The 26,181-nt window shown below is 43.9% G+C and overlaps 1 protein-coding gene across 1 annotated transcript in view; it reads right to left on the reverse strand.

Annotated features, from left to right (window-relative positions):
* Nucleotides 1-26,181, reverse strand: part of clmpb (CXADR like membrane protein b) — a 73,338-nt gene that overhangs the window by 11,806 nt on the left and 35,351 nt on the right. Inside the window, exons 2-3 of the mRNA XM_035154161.2 lie at nt 8,977-9,128; nt 1,886-2,090 (exon numbers count right to left, since the gene is read on the reverse strand). Coding sequence (XP_035010052.1) covers nt 1,886-2,090; nt 8,977-9,128 — 357 coding nt within the window. The remainder of the gene's footprint in view (nt 1-1,885; nt 2,091-8,976; nt 9,129-26,181) is intronic.

Below are 26,181 nucleotides of genomic sequence, written 5' to 3' on the forward strand. Positions count from 1 at the left end.
GGTGATATGTTCTCCACAGGTCAAAGGTTTTGGTCATGGTCCAGTAGCTGGAGGCAGAGCGCAGTATAGCTGGAGCCTGCTGAGCGCTGTACAGCTGCTCTGTTTAGATACACGCCGAGAGGCACCGCTATAAACGCAGGAAAAAAGCAGCACATCCTTTTTTCTCTCGCCCAAGGTATATTTTTAGATCAGGGGTGAGCTAAATTTAAAACGTCTATTTTGTATTTTGGCTGTGCTGTCTATAAGGCAACTTTTGAAATCAGACGCCGCAGCTTGTCAGCAAAGTAACTCCTCAGTAATGCTGAGATGTAGTGACTTAGCGATAGCCGCTACACAAAGCCAGACAGCTTACGTGCATCTCTCTCTTTGTTCGTCTTCTCCACCCCCCTGGTCTCGGAGGCAGAGTTCTCTCTCTCCCTGTTTCTCTCTCAGTAAGCAATATAATGAGAGGAGCCGAGCGGGCGAGCACCGACGCTTCATCTGTGAATCTCGCAGCTCTGTCAGGGTCAGTTAGCCCCAACTGCAGCAGGAGCAGGAACGCGTAACCTCATGCACAAACTATTTGCCAGTGCACACACATAAAAATGCAGCACATACACTTAAACAAACAGAGTTTAAAAATCTGCACATGCAAATTCACATTTAACAAAAGCAGCTAAGGCATCTGGGCATAAACACATACAAAACCAGTGGAGGCACGAGTAGAAACCCCTGGCACACACACAATTACATACACTCGCAGACTGCCTCATGCCAAGCCAGCTACCGGCTCGGCTGCCAAGCTATTATCTTAGCATGGGGAGAGAGAAAAATGCAAATGTTCGTCTCTCTCAAGATCGAAAGTGCCACCGCAAAGCTGAGGGCAATTTGTAAAAATCGAGGCACTAACTCACTGAAATGTCTTCATGGAAGGGAGAGGAGAGCGAGAGCGAGAGGATTAACAGACTGTTCCATTAGAAAACCAATAACTGCGGGTTGAACTAATCTCCCATGATGTTTTAATAAATCTCCCGCTTTTCTGACATTGAGAATGATCTTGCTCCTCCCGCCGGACTTTGTGGCCGGCTTTTGTGGTGCAGCGCTTCCCCCTCCTCGCTGTCTGTCCTTCAAAGTTGTTTAGCTATTTAAGATATGCAGGCGGAGACGCACATTACCACGGAGCTAGCTGTAAAACTAAGCCATTTATAACCATCTGTACGTTGGGCATATGAGCAAAACAAAGCGACTAGAGAAAGAGGCGGATCAAATGTACAATGATGTGGCTTATGAGGCCGAAACAGGCTTTTCTTTTGTTGCTAAGAGCTAAGACGTGACTCCTACAAGTAATTTTCCTAAGTAGCTTATCAGCAGCGAGATTGATGACATTTGCTTTTTTCCAATGTCATTTTCAACTCCAAAATTTCATTAGAAAATGTACCTCAAAGTTGGAACTCGGAGAAGAGTCTGTTGCTGCCTGTCCCCTCATAGATCTTACAGAGGACAGAAATGAATTTAACTTGATGCTCAACGTCCGTGGAACTCGGTCCCTAACTCAATCAATCAGTTCTGTGCTCTTCCAGGCCCAGTCGCCTGTTTCTGGTCTCACCTCATCGACAAACCAATCCGAACGAACCCAAACAGCATGAGCGAAATCAAATCACACTGTCTGAATCAAATTGAATCATTAGATCAGTCAGCATGACAGAGGAAATGTGCCAGGCTAATGATCCAGTGATTAGCTCTTAGTGTGTGTGTGTGTGTGTGAGAGAGAGAGAGTCTATGTCCATTTTCCATACACAAATGGGTGCAGGTCTCTTCCTAACCTGATGGAATGTGCACATATGTGCACCTGTATGCAAATCTATCAGTAACCTGTGTGTGTGTGGAGTACGATGCGAACACTCACCCAGCACAATGAGGTTGACCTGGCTCCAGTGGTACTTGCCCCCAGTCTTGACTTTACAATAGTATTCACCAGAGTCGGACAGCAGCAAGTCACTGATCATCAGGGAGGCGTCCCCGGCCAGGTACTCCCCGGCAAAGGACAGACGGCTGGCCTCGCTGCCTGTTGCCTCATTGGTGTAAACCTGGCCCCCGAAGAAGGTTATGATCTAAACACAGAGAAGAAGAAAATCATAAATGCTTTTTTAACTAAACTGGCACTCAGTAGATTGCATACCTCCACCAAGGCCCAACAGTCCCCTCAAATTCAATCAATGTCCAACACTCGTAGATATCAGTTCCCTAAATGTGCCAGATTTTTTGTTCATAAAGATCCATGAATTATTCCCTGAGAAGTCAGTCAAATGTTATAAAACATCTCGCAATGTTAAGAAAAAGTTCTAACACCCTCCATCAACATTTAATGGGTTCTTCCCTGACCCATACCACACCTTTCCACCAAGCTTTGTGGTAATCCAATTTTGTGTAACCCTACTAACAATAAAAAAAAGGCAGATAAAACACAACCTCCTTGGCAGAGGTAATCACATGGATGTGATAATGTAAACCAACATTTTAATTGGCTCATGTAATTATTGCAACCAACTAGCAATAAAAGCTTTCATGTCACATTAAGAACCTGTTTGTTTGACGTCATGTCTATGTCCCAACAGCAACACTCTTGATATTATCAACTGGTCGCCTTCCATTAACAAGTACATAGCTCTGATGAGGGAGCATGCTCAGACACTTCCATGCAGTCCCTCACTGGGCGCCCTGTTTGGAGGGAAACGGAACACCAGCACTCTTGGGTAACACTGTTAACGATCACTTTTTAATGAATTAACACTTGGGAAATAATATTTTACAAATGAATGCATTTGCCTGAATGCCAGTATCCTGCCAGCGTTCATTTAGCTGATTGTCTGTGAGCACTGTTATCTCTCCTCACGCTCCTTCTACAAGCCGAGCTCTCAAATTGACCAAAAAAATATTCTATTCAAGGGCTGAGACAAAAGATTAATGTCCCCACAGTGGCACTGATGTGATGGCAGCACACTGGCACACACAGAACGGAATATGTTGCGATACCACTGTTCCCTTTCAGATACCAATTCCAATATCAAGATTTTACGTATCTGGTAAAGATACCAAGTCCCAAAAATACCCCAACTTAACATATTTTCACAGCTGTACGCTACCAACACTGTATGTAAGAGATGGTTGCTATCATTGTTTCATGGCCTTGCTCAGGTCTAACGTTTTGAAACACAAATACATCTAACTACTAATTCCACAAACTTCGGTCTGCGTGTATATTATTATTATTATCTCATTATTGTCTTTTTATTGCTATTTATTTGACCTCCTTAATCTTAATCTTGATGTCCTTCACCTAGTTTGTTGACCTGTGCTTTTTGACATGTATCATATTGGATGTTGTTTGTGTGATCATGAACAGGGTAAGCTGCAAATGAATTGCCCTCCTTGGGATCACTAAAGTTGTCCGCTGTGATCCACAGCGAATGTGGCTCCAGAGGAAGATAAGAGAGGACATTAAGGCTAAAAACATGGTGTAAATGAAGCAGTTTCGAGTCGGATTTCAATGTCGGGGCATGTGGACACTTGGATGACACCACAGGAGCAGTGTGGAAGCGTTTTACGTTTTTTTTTCTGTTCTGAGAATCGGTCACTATTTACTTTAATTGTATTGGATTTGGCTGCAACACCCCTGAGACTCCAAAAGTGTTTTGTGGACTCAAACACTCATTATCTACTTAATGAGTGTTTGCGGTTTCGATGCACCGCTCCATCAGCATAGTGATGAGTAGATAATGAGTGAATTTTCATTTTTGTGTGAACTATCCCATCTTCTTCTATGTCCATGGATAATCTACAATAGTTGTCAGCATCCAGGTTGACAAAAACGGTAAAACACAAATATCACTCCACAAAAGAGGAATGTTGCAGACGGGGCGTCACCGTTTCACTTGTGGCACACTTCAGTGCGAACATTTTAGCAAGGTCTGGTTTATGCCAGATTACTGAAAGTCTCTTCTTTTTCGCCGCTCTAAAAACAGCATGAGATACTAACTGTGGGCGCGGCGCTGCAGAGCAGGGAAGCCGTGGTTGAGAGGCTGGGGTCAAGACAGCTGCCTGTCTAGCAGACGTGGGCGACTATGCATCGATGCAGAGACATAACATAATCGATTCAAGTTTTCTGCTACGTTCATTGTCTTAGCGATGTGCTGCCGCTGCAAAATTATAACCAGCGCTGCTCCAGGATCAGAACAGACGCTGATTAAAGGTCCGGTCGTCCTGTATGAGTCGGAGTCTGTTTTCCTCACTTCCCCTCTGACCTGCGCTCACTTTACACCTTTACAATAAACACCAGCACTGATAACAAGTTATTAGGACATGTACAGGACTGACGTTTACTTTGTGTTTGTTTGAGTTCAAGAGACACATGTTTAAACACTGTGTGCACGCATTCCCGCGTTTCACACAACACGAGACGCAACGTGACGCGCACAGTCAGGACATCAGGGTTAAAGTGACCGGAACGATCCGGAGTCATGATCCGTCATCATCGATTAATAACTAAATACATGTGGTTGTCAGTTTGTGTGAAGAGGGACAGGGACAGAGACAAGCACACACACACACACACACACACACACACACACACACACACACACTCCCGCAGACAGACCCTGGCATTCACCTAGGTCAGGAATCTAAGTGTTATCTTTGATAGGATAGGCTTTGTCCTTGTGACAGAGGATTATTCAAAAAGTACACATTTTGAGTACTTCATAGTATTTGTGGCAGTAGTCTAACTAGTACTCCAACAATATCAGTTTCATGAAGAACTTATGGTAAAAAAGCTTTTTATCCTTCATCAAATATAGCAGAAGACGTTCATTCTTGTTTTGTGGAGGGGACTTTGACACAGGATTACTCAAAAACTACACAGTGTCAGTACTTTGAGGAAAAAAAAGCTCCTCTAAACCTTCGAACCGCGTCACAACGAATACCGTAAATGTGCAATCAATTGCATAATAATGAGATACTAAGTCATAATTATGAGATACTAAGTCATAATAATGAGATACTAAGTCATAATTATGAGATACAGGATTTTTATTTTTTTCATCACAGTGGGGGAAATGGGCCTCCATACCACCGCAGTGCAGCACGACTCCTGATTCAAAGAAAAGAACAGAAAAGACCTGGTATCTGATTAGTAAATAGATTTGCATACCTGTCAGTCCTGTTATTGGTATTGGAACATCAAGTGAGAAAACCAATTTTGTTTAAAGATTTAAAGTTCACACTAAACTATAAGGCTACTATATATTCAGACAGTAAACACATATTATTCTGCTTTGCTCTGTTTACCTCTGGCAAAATCAGGTCATGTTTGATTTCACTCAGTTTTCTCTTGTTTGTTATTTAGCAGCTGCACCTTAGCAACAAAGATGCCAGAACGTATAGTGGCTGTTGTGTTGATATAAATACTCAGAATAAGTTTTGTTTCCCGGAAATATTACACATAGTGATGAAATGAGCAAATGAAGTAATCTTTTAAGGTACATGAATACTTTGAATTGAGGCGTTACTGCGGGGAACAGGTTAATATGTATGTATGTATGTGCGTATTATTAGGTAATATATTTATATTGCCATATCCTTCATTTGTGAAGCACTTTGATGTGCACTAACCTGTATAAAAGGTGCTACATGAATGAAGTTTTATGAACAACATGTTTGTATGTCTACTGTATGTGTACATATGTTTGTACTGTATATGTACACATCCATCCATCCCAGCAACATCCGGTATCTATACCGCTTATCCCTGAGGGTCGAAGCTGGAGCCAACCCCAGCTGACATTGGGTGAGAGGCAGGGTACAGCCTGGACAGGTTGCTGACAGGTTGCCTAATCTCAACCTGCATGTTGGAGGAAGCCGGGGAACCTGGTGAAAACCCACACAAACACCTGCCCAAAAGTGGGATTCAAACCGGGAACCTACAACATGCAAACATGTAAAATACTGTTTATAATCTGGGTACACAAAATAAATAAAATATAAACCATAAAAGAAACAACCATCGGATTAAAAGTTTGAAACAAAGAGTAAAATTGGGTCAGAGCAGAAACAGGCGGTCGTGTTACGGTTTGTGATTGACACAATCTATTTTCCATTTTTATTTTTAGCACAAGGTCCATTGATGTTTGCAGTGGCTGAGTCTTCAAAGAAAAAATCTCACGATCTGAAACTTCACCGAAGACATTTTCTCTTCCCTGCCTGTTTATGTCTTCTTCTCTTTGCCCCCCCCCACACCTCCTTCCTTCTCTCTTGCTCTTTCTCTCCCCCTCTCTCCATCCACATACACACACACACACACACACACAAACACAAACACAAACAAACACAGCTGTCACGGTGGCCTATTACTCAGGGCAAGTGAGAGCCTGCAGATGGGGCCTGCTAAATGCCGGTGCCACAGTGCATCAGCGCCTAGGAAACAGGGGCACCTGCTGTGATTACAGGTGACGACTGGCCATTTACACTAACACACACGTGCACAGGCCTGCACACATAAACCAGCTCCAAAGCAAACACGTGGAGTGGAAGCACACCATGGACGCAAACAGGCATACATTACTGTGCCACGGCTGCAGGCACAAAGCGACACTGGCCTGGCACCTACACAAAGCGGGACATACTTGAAAAGCATCCGCCTGCGGCTGCACGTCCACTGCCCACACAAACAAACTGTTTATTACTCACTTGTTGTTTGTGTGTATGAACTATACTATCTGTGCTGGTTATGACTGGATGTCTCCTGAACATATGAGACTGTGAGTGTGAGGAGTTTAAGAATAATTTAGCAACATGGCCTGCGGTTGTTGGCAGTAGTTTGCAATTAAAATGAGGTGGTTTGTTTATTCAGTAAAAAGTGAAAATACTTTATGCAGATATGGAGTAAACCTGCCATCTCTGGCTTTTCTGAATGGATGTGTGTAGATGACTCTAAACATGTTTCAAATTGATCGGATAATAAAAGGTATTGATTTGAATAAATGTATGTTGGAAACAAGAGGGAGAAGTTATTTTCAGTACCAGAATGTGAACTCTGCTGCCTGAACAAAAATATGTATTCACATCGACCTTATTTTCATACTATAGTACAGCACAACATTGCAGACATTCAGCTTTTTTTGTCCATGATGATGTTAAATTAAAACAGTCCACGAATTTTGGTCATCTACAAGGACGCCTTGTCTCCTGCCCCTGTGTGTCCTCAACACATGTCGTCTTTACATTTGCTAACAGAGTTTAAATGTTGACACGATGCTCTTTCCCTCTCAACACGGCCTTCCAGCAGAACAAAAGAATGATTTATTCATTCAGCTACAGGCACAGTCTCTTTTCTAATCAAATTTTCAGACGTTTGATTTTAATTAATGGCGCCTTCAATGTTATCTTCCTGTTAAATATTCATCGCAATGTGGCAGCCCCCCTCTGAATCATCAAAGCGTGAGACACTTGTTTTCCCTTTTCTTTCATTCCTAGCCCCCCGCCGTACCCTCCTTTTCTTCTCTTTCTCACAGCGCTCCACGTCTGTGCGCTAACCAACACATAAACGGCTTCCAAAAAAGAAAGGAAATCTTTTTCTTCCGACAGAAAGCTGGTTCAATTTGAATGCTCTGTCTGTTATCAGATACTAAGCTCAGTTTGGGTGAAGAAAGGCAATGATTCAAACCCGGTGAAACGATACCAGAACCAGAAAGAGGCTGTGAGACGACAAAACCAATTGAGGGGCATTTAAGGATTTTCAACTAGGTGATGCTTAATTATAGAACAGAACAGTACTGCTGTTTCAGGCTGGAAGTTATGATAATGTCTCGTCGGCGGCCATCCACTGATTTCATGTTTTATAGAGTTTCTAGCTTCCAGCAAAGGAACCCCCCCCTCCCAAAAAAAAAAACGGTTAGTGGAGTATTTTCTGGACATAGCAGAACATGTAATGACACAAGATGTGAAGTTGCTCTAGTGTTTATCTCTTTTATGCCCTAGATAAAGCTGAGAGTAAAGGGTCCAAGGTTACGACTACAGAATTAGTCAGGGAACATTCTGCGACGTGATTGTTCCTTTGTGGAAAGGCACTTAAAACCTGTACTGCCACAGTAACTTTAGCCATCGAGTTAATGTGCAACTATTATGGCTCCCGTCGGAAATCAATCAGCATGACCCAAATAGGGAAGATAGAAGAAATGTAAAAGAAATGTGTGTGTGAAAGAGAAAGGAAAAGAAAAGTGTAAGGCGGGTAAAAATAAAACAGCAGCAGCTTTCTGTTCCAATTTTCAAAACATTCAGTCAAACAGCTGCATTGTTTTACTTTAATAAGCAGACGCTTATGAGAAGGAAATCCTGTAAATTGAAAGAGGAAGTTTTCAGCAGATCTCAGATAATTTAAATAGATTTATTGAAGCTTGATGCATCAAGGAGAGAAGTGATAAGCAGTACAAACCTTAACTAGAAGAGCACACACGGCGCGCATACTGTACCCAAGACCCAGTCCCCTTATGAAAGGGTTAGGGGCTCACTCTGAGATTTAACTATGGGGGCTGGCCGGAAAACTTCTGGAAAATGTCCAGAGCAACTGACTTGGACGTTTGCTTTCTACCATACAGCCCCTCTGGATCATTTCAAGAAAGTGTCTGGAGTCCAGTGCATGTCTGAAAGCAGCTTAAGAGAAGGCTTATGTAACTAATGACCCTGAGCCCCCAGACCCTGGCTGGTTTATCATGGCTTTTTACCACATCCACCAGACACTACAACTTTGGTTGCTATGGCCGCTGCCAATTGGAGACTCATCCTAAATGGAGGAAAATACCCCTAATGAAAGAAAATAGGCTTAATTGGAGAAAATTGCTTCACAGTGCTAGTATGTCTAAAAAGCCAAAGAAGCAGCAAGTAATTACAGTAACAGTGACATGAATGTGTCGACTGATTGTCTGAAGAAACAAAATCTCCTCTCACCACTCTCTGTTTGGAGTTTGGTTTCTGCAGGAGCCACTCGATGTCGAGAGAGTTGGACGACGGGAACTGGTGGTGGCATGGTAAGGTGGCGTTGTCCCCGACGACCTTCTTCATCTCCGTCTGGGCACCCACCGACAGCAGGCTGAATAGAGCTGAGGGAGAGGAAGAGAGAGCGATGTCAGATGGGGACAATAACTTGATCTCAACTTGAGACAAGAGGCGGATGCTGCAGATAGGAAGAAAAAAAACACGCCAACGGAGGAAACTGAGACGCAGCGAGAGATATGACCCAGAATCCCAATAGCTATCTTGACAGATGCTGAGATATGTCACACGCGGACATTGAAGAGTGACAGCATGGGGATTTTTCTTTTGACAGGAAAATAGAGTTTGGTATAAGAGGTCAGTGAGAGAGAAGAATTATTGTGATCTTTGCTTTAACCCCTTTTGACAAGGGCAGTCAAAGAACACATTCTTATTCACAGCAGCAGCTTTGGGAGCTGTGGCCTGGCACAGGAAGGTAAAGAGCTTTTGACGACTGAGAATTTGCACACATGGACAATTCTGCTGTATGATGAAGACAAAAACAATTATTGACTATTATCAGACTACATATGGACACTTTTCTCTTACCAAAGGAAGACTAAATGGAAACAGGAGAGATCAGACATCTCCCATAGCTACTGCAAATGAGTCACGCAACCATTACGACACAAATACCCCAAAAAACCAACAGAAAATTGCATCTACTTAGAGACAAGCTTGCAGTGCGGTAAAAAGAAAAAAAGTAGCAATAATTATGTGTGCACACAAATGAGTGACTTTGAGCACCGGCCAGACTGTCAGGGCCTGTGTCTCAGTGGGGGGGGCAGCAGGGCTAATTTAGTGGAGGATGCTGGACAGCCCTGTGGCCTTGAGGTGAATTAGCCAGAGGCGTCCCAGGGGTTTGCTGGAAGCTCAAGCTATGGACGGTGTGAGCGCGCGTGTTTGTGTGCATGCACTGCTGAGATATTTGACTCCTCCACCACATAGAAACCTAGCACAATGCTGCAGAGCTCTGTTCAGCTTACACGCTCAGATGTGACAGATATTTTTGGCTCCACAACATTTAACTTAACTACCTGTGCCTATAATTTAATTGCCGAATGAGCTGATGACTCCTGGGGAATCTGAGCTCTTAAAATAAAGTTATCCAGCCCAGCAGATGCTCATTTGGAATCAAGCGGGAATGTACAGTACAGTGTGAAAATTGTTACCTTCTACTTTTCATTGTCATGCAGAACATAAAGGTGCCCAGATATTCAATATTTCCTCCTGTTTTTGCACTAAATAAATACACATCACGGAGTAGGACACGTATTTTACCGACAACTATGTGCAATCCCAGGTGTTCTCTCTGTGGCGGAGTGATTCAACGCAGAGCGAGTCAAAGAATGCCTCAGTGCTCTGCAGACGCAATCGCAGGCTGTCAGTTGTTCCACAGGAGGCCAACTGTGTCCTGTGAAATGCATCAGCACTCGCTGGGCGCCTGTCCACTTGTTCTGTGGTCCACCCTCGCAGGAGCCAACACCCTGTCCCATAAGTGATCTTTGGGGCCACCGAAAATGTCAGCTCTGTGCTGTGAAAGCAATGAGTCAGTGCTGACACAGGACACAGAGGGGAAGAGGAGAGCATGGCAGAAAGTCTTCGTCTTCTACCAGAACTTCAGCAACACAGATGACATCATGTGGTGGATCTCAGCAGTTTCTTCAAGTTTTGTTTAACCCCCCCCTGTGTTTATACTTTGTGAGCCTTGGACGATAAAACCCGAGCTCCGGGCTACTCATTGTCAGTCAAAGGTGGAAGTTTCCAGTTGGCATTAACCAGTTGGACAGAGAGGGAGCACTTCACGGCTGCCAGAGTGTTTGTGCGCCCTGCTGGAAGTCCTGGATTGACAGGCCAAATTGGACCACCTGCTTTGGTTTAAATCATTAGTCAGCAAACAAAATAAGAGGCCCCCTCCCCACACAGGAGCTCCTGGACCCTAAAGGTATCAGGGAACTATTTATGACTTTTTAATGCAGAATTTGCAGGGTCATTCATCTTGTGGCTCCCTGCTGACATTAGTTTGGACGTCAGTGAAGAGAGAGAGACCTTTGCAGTAGAGTATATTGAAGAGGTGGAATGGTTAGGCCGCGTGTGTGTATGTGTGTGTGTTGGACCTAATGGTGCAAACTAATGCTTGATGGTATAGGGCTCTGCTGGGAGACCTGTGTCCACCGTCTCTCCTCGGGTCTCCTCAGGCTAGCCTCTGTAATCAGCGCTCCCACACCCATCAGCAGCCCGGGGCTGAACCTGGCAGTGTGTAACAGGCCTGATAAGAAATCCCTGCTTCTTTTCTCACCTCCCATCACCCTTAACTGCCCATTGCTTCGACTGTATAGACTCTGTAAATGGAGGGGTTTATGTGAAAGATAGATAGGGCCAGGGTGACCGAAGAACGGCCAGCATTGAAAACTTCTTTTTCCACACAAAATACTTGACTTTAAATAGACCTTCAAACAACAGACAGTGGTCGGCTATTTGTTTACTTTCAGTTTCACATCAATCGTGTGTTCATCAACACGCCCACTCACTTTGAATTTCCATGTTGTATTCTTACATGGGCTAACTCGAACATTTTTGGTTACACTTCACCAGGATGCTGGCAGGACCATTTTGGTGAAATGTCAAATGACTTGACCCGTTGAGTGCATGTCTGAAGGCAGCTTAAGAGAAGAGTTGTGTAACTAATGATCCTGAGGCATAAGACACTTGCTATTTTATCATGGCTCTTTACCTTCTCCACCAGACACTGTCTGTCTTTATCTTCACCCATTTCAGACATGACCTCCGGGTAAAATCCGGAGAATTGTCTATGGCGTTTACCCAGAATCTGGCTTTCACACACACAACCCAGTGGGTTCACAACAGCATCAAATCCTCCACATTATTGAGGCAGCCGGGTGCAGCCGGGCGCAGCAGGCAGAGGCAGGAAGTATTAACTCCGCTGCGTAGGTCACGTGATCATGTTTACAGCACCACCACACCGCTGTCAGCTCTTATCACCACAAACTCTCTCAACATCTTCGTCTGTGTCTTCTACGCGTGTGTCACCATTTTTTCCACGGAAGATATTTGTTTTCTTTTAGTTAACTAGGAGGTCAGGTGGAGAAAGTCAGCAAATACTACAGAGCGCCTCACCCGGACTGCGGAGTCCAGTCCATGTCTGAAAGCAACTTTTAGGGGGCCTCCATTACTACCATGGTTGCTATGGCCGATGCCAATTGGATGTGGCAAATGCAATCTTTTTTCCACAGAAAGTACTTGACTTTCCACTAACTGACTTTAAATTGACCTTCAATCCAATATTGGGGTCGGCTCACAAACACAGAATTGCTGGTGGGATTCATTGGTGAACAATGAGGCTTTGAATGCCATAAATTATTCGTATTTTCACAGAAAAACAAAAAACAAGATGGGAAATATGCAGTGTATCTGCGATGGAAAGAAAATGGTTTCTTATTTTTTGCCAGGAAGAGTTGGCAGAAAAATCAGAGAGGGGGGGCCTTTTTTGGGTTAGTTTACAATTGCTGCTCCCCACTTCCCCACTTATTTTTAGTCTTGCAGAGGGGGCTTATGTGCTCGGGAATGGATGACACAGTGCTCCCAAAATAAGCTCGCCTGGATGTGAGTTTATGCACACATTTGGATTGGCCTCATTCACCGTGTGCACAGCTGGGACGGTTTGGACTGCGAGAGACCCCATCACTTGTGTCAACTATGAGACACAACAGAATTAATCTCTGCTAGGCTGCCATGCAGACAGAGTATGGAAAATTGTTTTGTTTAGTCGTGTTTGGGTTCTCGACCTTGGCTTCATAGGTTTAGCTGTGAGGTGACCCACAAACAATACAACCTGTTTAGCATATTAGCTTAAACATAGATACGAATTCCTGGTGTCAACTTGGTTCAAGGTGCTTTGTAAGCATTCACATGTTTTTATGAGATTCCATAAGGACACGGGAAGACCATCTAAATAAACATGGCCGTCTTGAGCGAGAGATAGAGAGGACTTGTGATACAGGGGCCACGTCCTCCATCCCTCTGTTTTCCTCAGCTCTGTTTGGCTCAGCCTCTTGCAGCTCAGTTCAGTTTTAACCCCGCAGAAAGAAAAGGAAAGGAAGCCTATTATAATTAACAAAAGAAAGCGGGAGCAAACACCAGAGGTTTAGAAAGAGAGAGCGAGAGTTAGGAACACAGACATATCTTGCAAAGAGAGAGAGTGAGAGGCGAGGGTGAAATATGGAGGAACCAATTTCTATGAAAAGGCCCTAGGGGGAGTTGTGCTCCAGTAAATCCGCCTTACAGGGCCCTGCAATCTTATTATAGTGTGGCCAGTGAGATGGACAGACAGACAAACAAGGCAGGCCTGGATCTTTCACACTGCCCAAAGTCAAGCTCCATATATCCCCTCAGTCAGCACATAGGCCTGGCTGCATGGAGCCTTTGCCACGTCCAAAGCTTATGACCTCTGGTACTCAAACACAGCACATCACAAGGGAGGGGGGCCGGTGAGGAACAGGGTCAGAGACAGATAGATGTGGGGAGTGACAGAACGCAGGAAAATGGGTGGAGGGAGGGATGGTGCAATGCCTTATTTGGAGCACTTACTGTAAGTCACTGGTGTTGAGGAAGGATTAAACCGTCACAAAGGTGGTTTTAGACACAGGTTAGCAGATGCACAAAAGTAGAAAAAGATCACAGGCGTGGCGACGATTGTGTGTATTCACTGCTGCTTTTCCCTCCATAGAGAACATCTTCATTTTATGTACATGTGTGACTGCCGGAGTGTGTGATGTACTGTGTGCTTTATGGGAACACACGCTCTGTCACAAACACACTTCCAGCGCCGCCTGTCTGCTTTACAGAGCGAGAGGGGACTATCTTTTGCCGACTGTAAATCAGCGGCTCGGCACACAAACCTGTGATTTGCTGTCATGCAGGCCCACAGACTCCAGTCATATTTTAGTCACGTGCATAGCCTCCCTGCAGCAGGCAAAGGTAACAATCATCTCCCACCTCTCTGCCAATCTGTGCAAGAACTGTTTTATCTTCTGTCATCGCAGCAGGATTAAACGCGGGAGAGGCAGACATTGTTTTGAGGCTCTGTATAAAGTCTGTAAAATATAGGACTTCATGTATATAACACAAATATCTGACATTGCGAATAAAATACAACTCCTCCCTTCTTACTGCTGACATGAAGCTAGTTTTTTAGCTGATTTGGGGACATGCTGAGAAGAGCACATAAGGCTGAGGAGACAATAGTGAAATGCTCTCAGCTCAGTGTGCTGCTTCCACCAGCAGTGCAGCGTTCTTGTGTGACCTGAATCGGCCATTCTAATGCCAAACATATATATTATAAATACCACCAACGTTGCACGGGGAATCGCAGATAGGAGGTTACATGCTGTGCCTTAACTCTCTCCCAACATCTTTGAGGAGCCATGAAATGCCATGAAATTTGACAAGAGGCCGCCTCCAGTTGTTAGTGCAAACCCGACCCCCTATGCACACTCGGCAAGAGTCCTTTATTCTCACAGCCACAACTCCATTTTTAATTACAGCTTCTAACGGGGGTTAGTCTCTTTTAATGTAACGAGTTATCATGCTCCATTAAAACATGTTTTTGCATATGGCACACTACACTAGTCTCCTTGTAGTTTCAAGGTCCAACTCATGAATATATTGCTCCCGTGAAAATCAAAGGGGCTGTGTTTTTTTCGCTCCCTGACTGGAGGCTGGCTCTTTGAAGGGATAAAATCCGATAATCCTCCCCCCCTCACACACAGCGACCGATGTACCTTTCTGCTGACACTGAGCTTTTGTCAGTAACACTTTACAGTATAGGTGCATAGAGTCATTACAGAGTAACGAGGGAGAGACGACACAGATATAATTGGTAATTAGCAATATCTTACTCATAGTTCCTGGATAACTCTGTTCTGCTTCCTCTTTAATTATTACTATTTTCACGCCACCCTCACTTATGGTAATAATTGATGCGAGAAATTATTTTATTTATTTTCTCTTTACTTTTGTCCCTAGTGACACATGTAAAGTGTCCTTGGGTCTCTTGAAAGGCGCTATATAAACTCAAGTTATTTTTATCATTATTATTATTCATTTCATAATTATGTTACCAGAAGTTACAATTTTTTGTGCCCCTGCATGGAGATATCACATTCTACTGAAAAAGCAGCTTACCAGACACAGCAAATTTTTTTTAAGAAAGGACATAAAGGTGAATTAATAACTAAAACTGACTGTCATGTAACACTTGACTTGAGGGCAGAGACAAAATCAGCACACAATAGTAGTAATGATTCATTATTGGTTATATGATATTCAGCCTTTAAATGTCACCATGGTTCTATTAGTCTCAACACTACACAACAGCAATAATTTACTTGAGAGGACAACTTCTAAAAGAGGAGACCATCCTCTTCATGTTCATCTTTGATGAGAGGTTTCTAATAACTCTGGTTGGAGCAGTAATCGGTGGGTTTGAAGAGGAAGACGGAGGAATGGAATCATTCCCACAATAATCCCTTGAACCTGGAGGGGGAAGGCAAATGGGAAAACGAGAGGGAGGACCAGTGGGAATGGGAAGAGAGAGATGAAATACCACCGAGGTCTGAATAATGTAAGGCCCTGTGGTAAATGTTCACCTCGAGGTGCTCTTATTGCCTTCATTAGCATCCCTTTCATGGCTTTGCCACTGCTGTTATGTCGAGCAATAGGGACGCCGTCCCACCGACAGATCACCAAAATAGATCCGAAATTAGTTTCGCGACAAGCACTTTTAATTCCCCCAAAGTATTCTCCCTTTTTTCCTTCAGCAAAATAAGCAAGTTGGGAGGAGATGGGGAGAAAAGCTAATTACACCGTCCCCCGAGGGAGGGAGAGTCAGTGAAACCTGCTTACAGTGCTATACACATCTTATCAACACTGCATCTGGTTTCGTCACCCACACTCATGGGTGTAGCTGTCCAAGATGCTGCGGCTGTTCCATTAATCTTCTGGGTTTAGCCTGAAACGGTCCTAAAAAGCAAAGAGCTCCTTATAAAGGGTTAAACTTTGGTCTTTCATTGTCGTGCAACACTTCCACCAACCTGCACGACGCATGGTGTTTTCTTTTACCATCCTATGTAACTAATCTGGATTTCAGTTCTCCCAAAATAAGCACCATACGCATTAACTGCAAACTAAAAAAGAAAGAGGACTCTCAGACCCTGTACGTCGGTGTAAGAAGTCTGACATGTCATTCTTTCCATCTCGATGTGGCCATGGTAAAAACCACAGCTTAGACACGTGACCGAATGGAAAGAGTGACGAGCAGAAGAAGAGTTAGACGAACTCCAGTCCCTCGCACAAAGAAAACAGTGATTGTCATTGGCTGGAAGTTTTTTTTTTTTCCCGTCTTCTTCTTTTTAATTAAAAAACAATTCATCATTTTTGTAAATGATGGTCCCCATTTAAAATGTTAATTACAGCAATGCATCTTTCAGACTCCATCCTGACTTGCAGAATAATCTCCAGAAGCGCGTGTGGTGTTAAAACCGTTTCCAGAGTTACGTTCAGCTTAAAAAGAAGAAGAAGAAAAAATTCAAGACATTTTTCCTCCCTTAATGTGTTGAGAATGAACAGGGTCCAAATGTCAAGCGGTCTGTTTTGCACCAGATAACACGCTTCAGTTAAATGGGCCTTGGACAGTGACCTCTCTCTTTCGCTGCTGCAAAGGATCCTCCCAACATCTGGCAAAGCCTAAACAAACCAGCGTGTGTGCACATTCACTTTGTTCTGCATGAGCGTCTCCGAATCTGAGACTATATGGAGAGGAGCATGGGGCGAAGAGGAGAGAGAGAGTTAACATCTCGGAGAAACTTATCACTGACGCTGTGTGCGGGTAAGTGCATGTGTGCAAAGGGCACATCATCCCTGCAGCACATGCACACAGCCTTGAATAAACCTGCAGTCCCCCCACTGAGGAATTATGGAGGATAGAGGAGAGTGAGTCATTTGACATATTAATGCGTAGTTCTTTTTGAGCATTGTGCTGAAACTCATTTTCACTTGCATGTGTAAAACACTGGAGACAAAACAATTGCTCGGTTTCAAAGCGGTTAAGTCAGCGATTTTGTCTTTCAACAACTCCAAATGTAGGAAGAAAAAATTACATTTGCCTCTACAAAAATCAAATCTTCCCTCACAAAACTTTCCTTCCATTACGGCACTAAACTTTTTTTTCCTATCCCTTCATTTTGAAGAAGCTTTTGTCCCAAGGCTGAGATTATTCTCGTCCTGCGTGGCATTAAGGTATTTTTTCTGTTGGCCTGACTTTGTGAGTGAAAGTGGAAAATATTCATCGCGGAGCTCTCCAGTGTATGTACAGATACAACAGTGTAGAAAACACAGTGGAAAGCAGTTTCTTCACTGAGTTCAAGCTCTGTTTGACCCTGCACGGCTGACAGATGGTGCGTTGAAAAACAAGACGAGCCGTATTCATTAAAACACTGTGGAAGACAGATTCGCCTGCTGCTGATCAACTTAAAGCGTTCCTGGTGGGCATTGGTGTGGCATGATATCATATCAGCAAGGCACTGCTGGAGTCCGGACAGATGGGCAAGCGGTGGTATAAACACTTAAAAAGCCCACAGTGGACACACAGCTTTTTCTCCTCCTTCAGCTTTTTCTGGCAAAACCATGGGCACGGCTTTTCCGCTCCCCGAGACACAAAAACTCCTCAATTTCCCCAGTTATTTATGTGGTCTGATCTCAATTTGTGGCTGGCAAACGGGTGAACGAACTCCTCTCACATTGTTGGAGTGGCTGAACATGGGCACTGACCTCAGCCGGATCAATACTTAATAAGCCTCGGCGCTGCCAAGTCCATTGTGCTGCGATCTGCAATTTTTTATGTCCATTAGGTTGAAAATAGAGCTGACTAGGTGTATGACCACAGGAAGTGGAATGCATCGCGGTCGCCTCAGCTCCCCCCCGATGATGGATGCTTCGCAATAGTGTGAGACCAATGAAAACTTCAAATACTATCCACCTCATGTGCTATAAAGTACTACACCCCTGACTTTTATTAAATGCAATTCAATACCCCAATGGTGTTTCAAAGAAGCATTTAACAACTTGTGGGAAGACAATAAAAGCCGCAGCAGGCTATATGGTTAGGTGCGTTGGCATGTGACGAACAAGCGGAATCAGAGGGAAGTGAGCCTAGAGCTACGCTGCTTTATTTGGAGTAGTGGTACAGCTCGGCTTTAGAAGCGCTCCGAGATAGGCCCCGGTCCGGATGTTTAAACACCAGATTTTGGGAGTTCACAGTGCGTTTGTGTGAGGGGATTCTGGACGCTCCCCTGATTCATCTCCTCCTCAGCCTCACCTCTCTGCATACACAGAGTAAATTGCATCATTTAGGTCACTGCAAATATTCATCACTGTCTAAAGTCAACGTCTTTCTCAGAAAATCGGATCATTTAGTTCCGTGGAAAACGAGAAACCGAACACAACAGAGCCGCTCCCATGTTGTACATTTCATCAGTTAATTGAAAACAGACGGGACGCTAACTCCCTCTCTCCATCCGCCCAGGAGTGCGTCGCTGACATATTAGTGCTGTCGCCGGTCTTATGGTATGCATCTGACGTATCATTTTACTCGATCAGTTGAGTGGAAAATTACAAAGCAGGGGACGCCTCATACATACAGCCGCTCACACTGTCGCTGCTACCACTGCTCTAAAGGACAAAGAGGGGAATCTATACATCCAAGCCTGTGACTGGGAAGGACACGTCAATGCCCGCCATTTCCCCAGAGGTGAGCAGATGCCACGTCTGTTTTGGCAGCTGTATGCTGAGAGGTGTTGATGGGTGGTGCAGCTGACAGAGGCAGAGTGGTGTCTGAGCGATGGCCGGGGAGGTCAACGGGGCTGCTGGGGCTGCGGGGCTGCTGGGGCTTCCAGGAACGGCCTCGCTTAGGCTCATTTAAGAGAGCTAATGGAGCCACCTACCACCTGTCCTTATGATTAGCTACACACTTTCGTGCAGTAGGCCGACTTTAATCAACACACACAAAACACTACTGGATACTGGATATCCATAGGATACGGTTAGGCATTGTTTAGGTTTTTAGATCTGAGCACAAAAGGACGATCGATGATTAGAACAGTTTATTTTATTACAAGGGCGAATTGGAAGTTAAAATTGAACATAAGTAATGGAAAATTCCACTGATCAATGTCTTATTACTGTTTTGACTATTTTCTATGCACTTAGCTGATACAACATCAATGTCTTCCACCTCCTGTTGACCTTTATTTGTGCAACTGTGTGCTGGATTTGATTCCTCTTTCGATAACAGTGTCAGACAGCAGACGGCTTGTGTCTGCTTTCTGTTCTGTATTCCATTCATCACATTGTATGAAAACCCTCCTTTTTAATTCTCTTGTGGTTGCACTTTGAGCCATGTTGCTGACTGTGTAAACCTCTGCAGAGCTAATAATTAAAACTCTAAAGACAACTCCGGTCTGAGAAACTCATTATTTCAAATCTCATGATAAGTTTCCACGACACATACATGACAAAATCACGAAATAAATGTTACCTAACTCAACTCCAGTAAATTAACACTAAATGACAGCGTCCCTCTGTTTTCAAATGCATATTCAGTTTGTCTGGTCCCTCCCTTAACGTGGAATTGTTTTCCAACATTTGCTGTATACGTCCCAGTTCTTAAAACCTTTCGCGTGACGTACAGCCTCATTTCGGACCGTTGAGCTTTAGGCATTTTGTTGTTGTGCGTCTACTCCGAGAGTAAACAGTGTGTAATGTGGATCAGCTAAAAAACTCTGAACAATGTTGTTCTAGATGGTGATTCCATTTTCTGAAGAGGATCAACATTTAAAAGCTATCAGCTTTTCTTAAAATAACCAGTAAGGCCCTTTCAGCAAGCTACATATTCTTAACACACACACACACACACACACACGCACGCTCCTTCAAACAAATACTGCTGCCCCTTGTTGCCGCTCCGCCCACTTCCCTCCACCTCCCCTCCCCAGCGTCTGGAAAAAAGGAATGCCCACGCGGCCACATCCGAAGGCGGAGAGAAGATTGAAACCAGATGAATGGAGCTCGGGTACAGGCCCATATTTCACTCCCCAAAGCCTGATTAAAAAACGAGGTACAGCACTAGCTGGGCCAAGGCAGCTTCTTCCGCCTCGGAGAAGGACATTCGCTCGCTGTGACAACACGGGGGCGAGAAGGAAACGGGCCGAAGGTCACCAACTAATGTCGATGCAATTGGCTCACACTTTCCCAGGAGGGGTTTCCAGGGGAGCAGAACCATCTCTAAAAGTTACACTGATAAAAGAAAAATCCAGTCGTCATTTAAAAATTATTTTGACTGAATTTGATCTGTCAGCTTCCATTGTGTGTGTTTTTTAAGGGGAGTACAGGGGCTGAGGATTTGTGTAAAGTAGGACATAGTGGAAGCTGTTAAATGACATGCTAGAGGAAATGAGGGCAGTCTGCGAGAATTGTGGAGCATTATTAGCATCACACAGAAGTCAGATACTGTGTGATGCTAATAACGGAGTGTGTTAGGGTTTATTAAAAACAAAAAAGTTGCAGTGAAACACAGATACATTTTATTTATAAATCCATGTTTGAATAATGCAAATATTAATACGCCTTTTTCGTTTTGTACTATAATAGTGGGACCTGTTTTGGTGCCAAGAAACATTTTAGAATAATGTGCTTTTCTGGGGGTCTTATAAAGTTTCATACAAAAACCATTGCACTTTTTAAGGCGTAGTGTGCATGGTAAGAATACATCCTGAGAATACTGAGAGGATATGACTGGTTTCAAGATCTCTGAGGCAAATATTCATGTTTGTGTCCGCAGACATTACAGTCAGTGTTGAGCAACGTTTCAAAGTTTCAACAACAATTCACTTGGAAAGAGGAAAGAGAAAAACAGCCAAACATGCCACGTGTCGTTTCCTCCTGCCTCCACCAGTTAGTGTGTGCATACACTGAGCGTGTCTTTACACTGGAGGTCATGTCGTTGAATGCATGTGTGTGTGTGTGTGTGTGTGTCTGTGTGTAAATGAGGAGAGAGGTTCTCGTTTGCATTCTTTCGGGTTAAACATGCGGAGCGGGGAGAAAGAGACGGAGGTGTTTGTGTGTTTGTGAGTGGAGCCTAACACTTGTGTGAGTGTGAGTGATTAGCAGCTTGATTTAATCGACTGTCTGAGATGGCGATGGCAAAGGGGAACATTTTTTGTCCTCCCCCCCCCCCCAGTGTCGGCCGCCTCCTCGCACTCCCTGTGCAGCTGGTCGGCCACACTCTCGACCCGGTGCCAAACGCACTCCCTCCCATTCCCCTTGACATTTTAGCTATGTTACCGCTGAGAGAGTTGTGGCTCGCCTGCCTGCCGCCTGACTGTACACAGGAGTAAACAAAGCCCAGCTCATTTATTTGGCCATAATGTGTAATCTAGAGTCGCTTGGACAACGAGAGGTTAATCTCATTACCTCGTGCTAAATGGCATGCTCGGGCACCCTCTGACAAGACCAAGGCCAGACACAAGTTAATTAAAAGAGCAATTAAAAGAAGACAGTAAGTCCACGCTTAACCTTCACACCAGCGTGATGATGTTGAATAACACCATTCCATACTGTGGTTTGTCACTAATAACAAACCACTTCTCATTACAAAACAAGGGGACTAGTAACAGCGGAATGATAGTGATAGTGAAGCGTGGCAGTAGATTAGCTTGTTTTGTGGTTGAACATGTGCTTCAAACTAACCTTAAGCACTTGGTTGTGGTTTACCTACTGTGAGAAGCCTTATTAAAAACACTCCTCGCCACAACACACACTCATTAGGGAAGTTAAGTGACTCCCACAGGTTGACTTGCAATAAGTCGAGAGTAACCTGGAGGAGACTTACATTAAATGCCATCAATAAGGGCAAGACGATGCAATGGTGCTTCATCTTTGAATCAGGTTGAGATGCTTGAGTAAAAACACACTAGGACGGCGGTGGTGCTGTCACCTCATGAGCAAGAGGGTTTAGATCCTGGGCCTTTCTGTGTGGACTGTGCATGTTCTTGTCTGTGTGGGCTTTCTGTGCATACAGCTTCCTGTCCAAACACATGCAGATTGGAGTCGAGGCGACATATGTGTGTATACCTCTTTAAGACAGGGTGTGACATCTGTGTGCTTCTCCCTTTAGAGCCATATAAGACATGTGACTGATGATATACATTGTGATTTGCCGAAATACTCACAGAAAAGGTGGAATGCATTATGGGAAATGTTTGTTTGTTAGTGCTCTGAGCCTGCAAAAAAGTTTTTAAATTAGCGTTTCAGACAATGGCTGGCAATCTAAGCGACAAGAGAGAGCAGAGAACAGCAAGTTTTCATTGATGAAACAATTAAATTAACAATAAAGAAGATTCAGACCAAAATAATGTTCCTGCTGACCCACTGACCAAAGCTAAGTCGGTTGAGGAGGGGGAGGATGAAGGGAGATTGCCGGCTTTAGTGAACTTTGGGGGGGAAAATTCAATTCTGTCAGCTTCAAGCTGGTTGTTTTCAAATGACACTTAGGTTTTAGAGCGTGTTTTTATTAGGCGCCTTAGGTCTTAATGGGTTCATTGGAGACTCACCCGTAGATGTGAATGTGAGCGTGAATGGTTATTTGTCTATGCATGTTGGCGTCCTGTCCAGGGTGTTCCCTCGCCCAATGTGGGCGGAGATTGGCTTCAGCCCCCCTGGAACCCTCCAAGGATAATTGGAATGGATGGATGGATAATCTGTCCCTTTTTTTTTTACCGATTTATCCTTGAACATATAATCAAACTGATTTGAATGCAGAATGTGTTTTAGACAACAATAAAGCACAACAATTTTGTCAAAGAAAATCATAAAGTCTCAGATGTGAAACTGCTATAATTACACATTCAACCTTCCTCATCGTGCAGTGATAAAAAGATGACGCCACTATGCAATCTATTATTAAGCAAAAGAAAATGCATTATGCACTCATTCATAGCGTGCATCATGACGCAGTATTCACGTCAGAAAGGTTTACGTCATCGCAACACGCGTAACCTGACTTTACCAAGAATTCTCCCTCTACGTCATCTCTAGGAGGGACTCCATGTTCCGTGTTCTGCGTTAGCATATACAGGAAAGCGAGGGAGCCGGAGAACGTAGCCTGTTAGCTGCCTGCCCTGTGGGCACCACTGCTGGCTGCAGCCTCCCTCCAGATGAATCATAAACAAGTCCCTTGGCCTCGGTGACTTAATCCCCTGTGACATCGCCACGGGGAGATAGAGGAAAAAAGGGAGCGGGGAGGAGGGAAAACATGCCCCGTGCTCAACTTTCAAGTGAATTAAACATTAGGATGAATGTGCATGAGGTGTATCTGAGGATATGTAGTTACGTTGAGGTCGTAATTTAACCCATCATAGCATCTGCATGGTGGTGCTGGATATCCGAAATGTATGGTTGGTGTGTAGGGGAGCAAGGGGTCTTTCATTTTTTCTGCTTCCGACTTCGAAAAGTCACTTCATCTTAGTCTTTACCTTCCAGCTCCCTCGTTTTCTCCATTTGTATATTATGTAAATTCATGTCCCGCAGTGGTTTCATTTAAATTTGGCCACACAGCTTAAGCTAGGGTAGTCTACAGAGTGTGGCAGCTCAAGCTATAATCAACATCGTGCTCCTTTTAGGCATGAGAAAGCATACCCAGGAGGCAGCAATAAATGGATTTATTTTAGGAACCAGAATGTAGAATCTTAGTTAGGGCCAGACACGCTAAGTGCTTTGTCCCTTATGCATCTGTCTTTGGGCAGTATTTCCTTCCTAATTAGAAAAAGAACAAGGTGCTGAGGAAAACGGTGTTCGGCAGCGGGCCGTAACAGAGGCGGCAGCGGCCCGGCCTGGCAGAGTAATTTTTTCTTTCGTTTTTTTTCTTTAAAAGTTTTGGGGTATGATTCTCACTCTGCAGGTTGTGCTGATGCAGGAGCTTTTGTCTCGAGATTAATGAAAGACGTTTGGCTCTTTGGCGTTTGGGATCCCACAAAAAAGACAAATACGGCCTCGGACCACTGAAAGGTTTATGCGGCGGCGCCACTGAAAGCGTTCTGCTCACACGGGGAGGCAATTCTTTCATCCTACGCTTTCTCCTCCATTTAGTACAGCTGTAATTCAAACTATTTCCTCACCTCACAACTGCCTTTGTCTCTTTTGTGCTGAATATTTGGATCATATTGGAAACCATTAGCCCACGTTTCCAATGGTACGTACAGGTTCTGTGCTTGTGTGTCCACGTGTTGCATATTCCAACATGCTGACACTGACATATCAATACTAACAATAAATATGACAATTTGTTAAGACACTTTATTTTCTAAGCTTTTTTTAAAGAACGCAATGTGCTTGAACAGGGAACAATTTTCAAAATAAATACAATGATTTCTCAAAAGCTATAAAGCAAACAGTAAACAAAGAATGACTACCAAGTGCACCTTATTGAATCAGACATTGTGCATAGATGTTGAACATATAATTGGCCCCTCTGTTTACATTGTAGTCCCTTTATGGCCCCAAGATCTGTCTTTGCAACAGGCTGATTCTATGGTCAGGAGCACTTTAAAGAGCCAGGATGAAATTAAAGTTCACATTGTGTCTGTCTGGATAATGTCAGGTGATTTACAGACTGATAAATTCTTAAGTCACTCTGAATTTCTCAATTTAGCAACTGAGGACAACTAGTGGCCTGCTGGCGAGGAGATTCTGTGTCTTTACATCCTCAAAAGCTTTTCTAATAAAGATGTTTGAGATCAACTCTCAGCCTTATCTATACTGGTAGAACAGTTCAAATGCTACACTAGGTCATGCCTGAGATAAATTGTGGTGGTGTTAAAAGAGGAAGATGTGGACATCAAGTGTTACTTGACAGTATTCAAGATTAGCACAGAGCCTTCATACATGATTAAAGTAAAATGAAACGTGTAAATACCTCCGGCTAAACTTAAGACTTTGAGCAAGAGTGTTAAAAAAAAATTGAGACAACTTATCCCGCTGTGTGTGATGCCCTGCTCCAGAGGGAAATGTGCCACTGGCCACACAGCATCTTCTCAGACTGATCTCTGCTGTGAATTACACTGTGCAGGCTTCTAAGGACCCTCTCTCCACCCACTGTGCATCAACTCTCACGTGGGAAATGATGGAGGCTGGGGGAGCCTGAAGGGAGAGGTTATCGCCACCACCGGCTCCGCTGCCCCATCCCCCGTCATCACCATCATCATCTATCTTACGTCGCTCTTATCTCTCAGCCTTGCTGTACATCAGAACTCACAGGAACACACACACACCAACAGTCAGTGCCGTAAAAGCACACTTTTAGCCCCTGCATGGCGCCTGCTCAGCGAAGAGTACATAATGCCTGTGCCATGCATGGCTGGACCAACGCCAGCACGATGACAATGTTCTCCCCTGAGTCCAGAAGAAGAAACTGTTCAGACATCCCAGCTTTGCTCCTATGTGCCACATGCTGGCCTGTTACACCCCTAACCACTAATTCAGTCTGAAGAGGTAGAAACACCACGGCTGGGCTCAAGATGACGATGCAAAAAAACAACAACACACCATACACAGAGAGAAAAGTCAAAGAGGATCAATCAAACCGGTCTGAACTAATGACCTCAAACTAGAAAAAGATGCTCAATCAAAGAGTTATACATCCACATTCAAAGTCATGTAATGTTTTACAGGTTGTGGAAATGTAATTTCTGTACAAATAAATTTGTTTAAATGAAACAAGTTTTCTTAAATCTCAGCCCAATCTATTTCATTGTACTTTCATCTCAAGATATATTGGGGAAACCCCAGAAATAAGTGAAACTGCTTCCGAAAACAAGTGGAGTTATATCCCGCCGGCAGAATTCAATTATCTCAGAGTAAGTACGATTTTAAGGCTGAACATGAGACGAAAATGACTGGATAAAAATTGCCCGCTGCAGCGCATATCCATTTGCAGCAGACATGTGTTTATTTATCCCAATGTAGCCAATCAGGAACAATTTATCTCCCCTT

The sequence above is a fragment of the Hippoglossus stenolepis genome, chromosome 4 (assembly GCF_022539355.2).
Source record: "Hippoglossus stenolepis isolate QCI-W04-F060 chromosome 4, HSTE1.2, whole genome shotgun sequence".
NCBI classification, from domain to species: Eukaryota; Metazoa; Chordata; class Actinopteri; order Pleuronectiformes; family Pleuronectidae; genus Hippoglossus; species Hippoglossus stenolepis.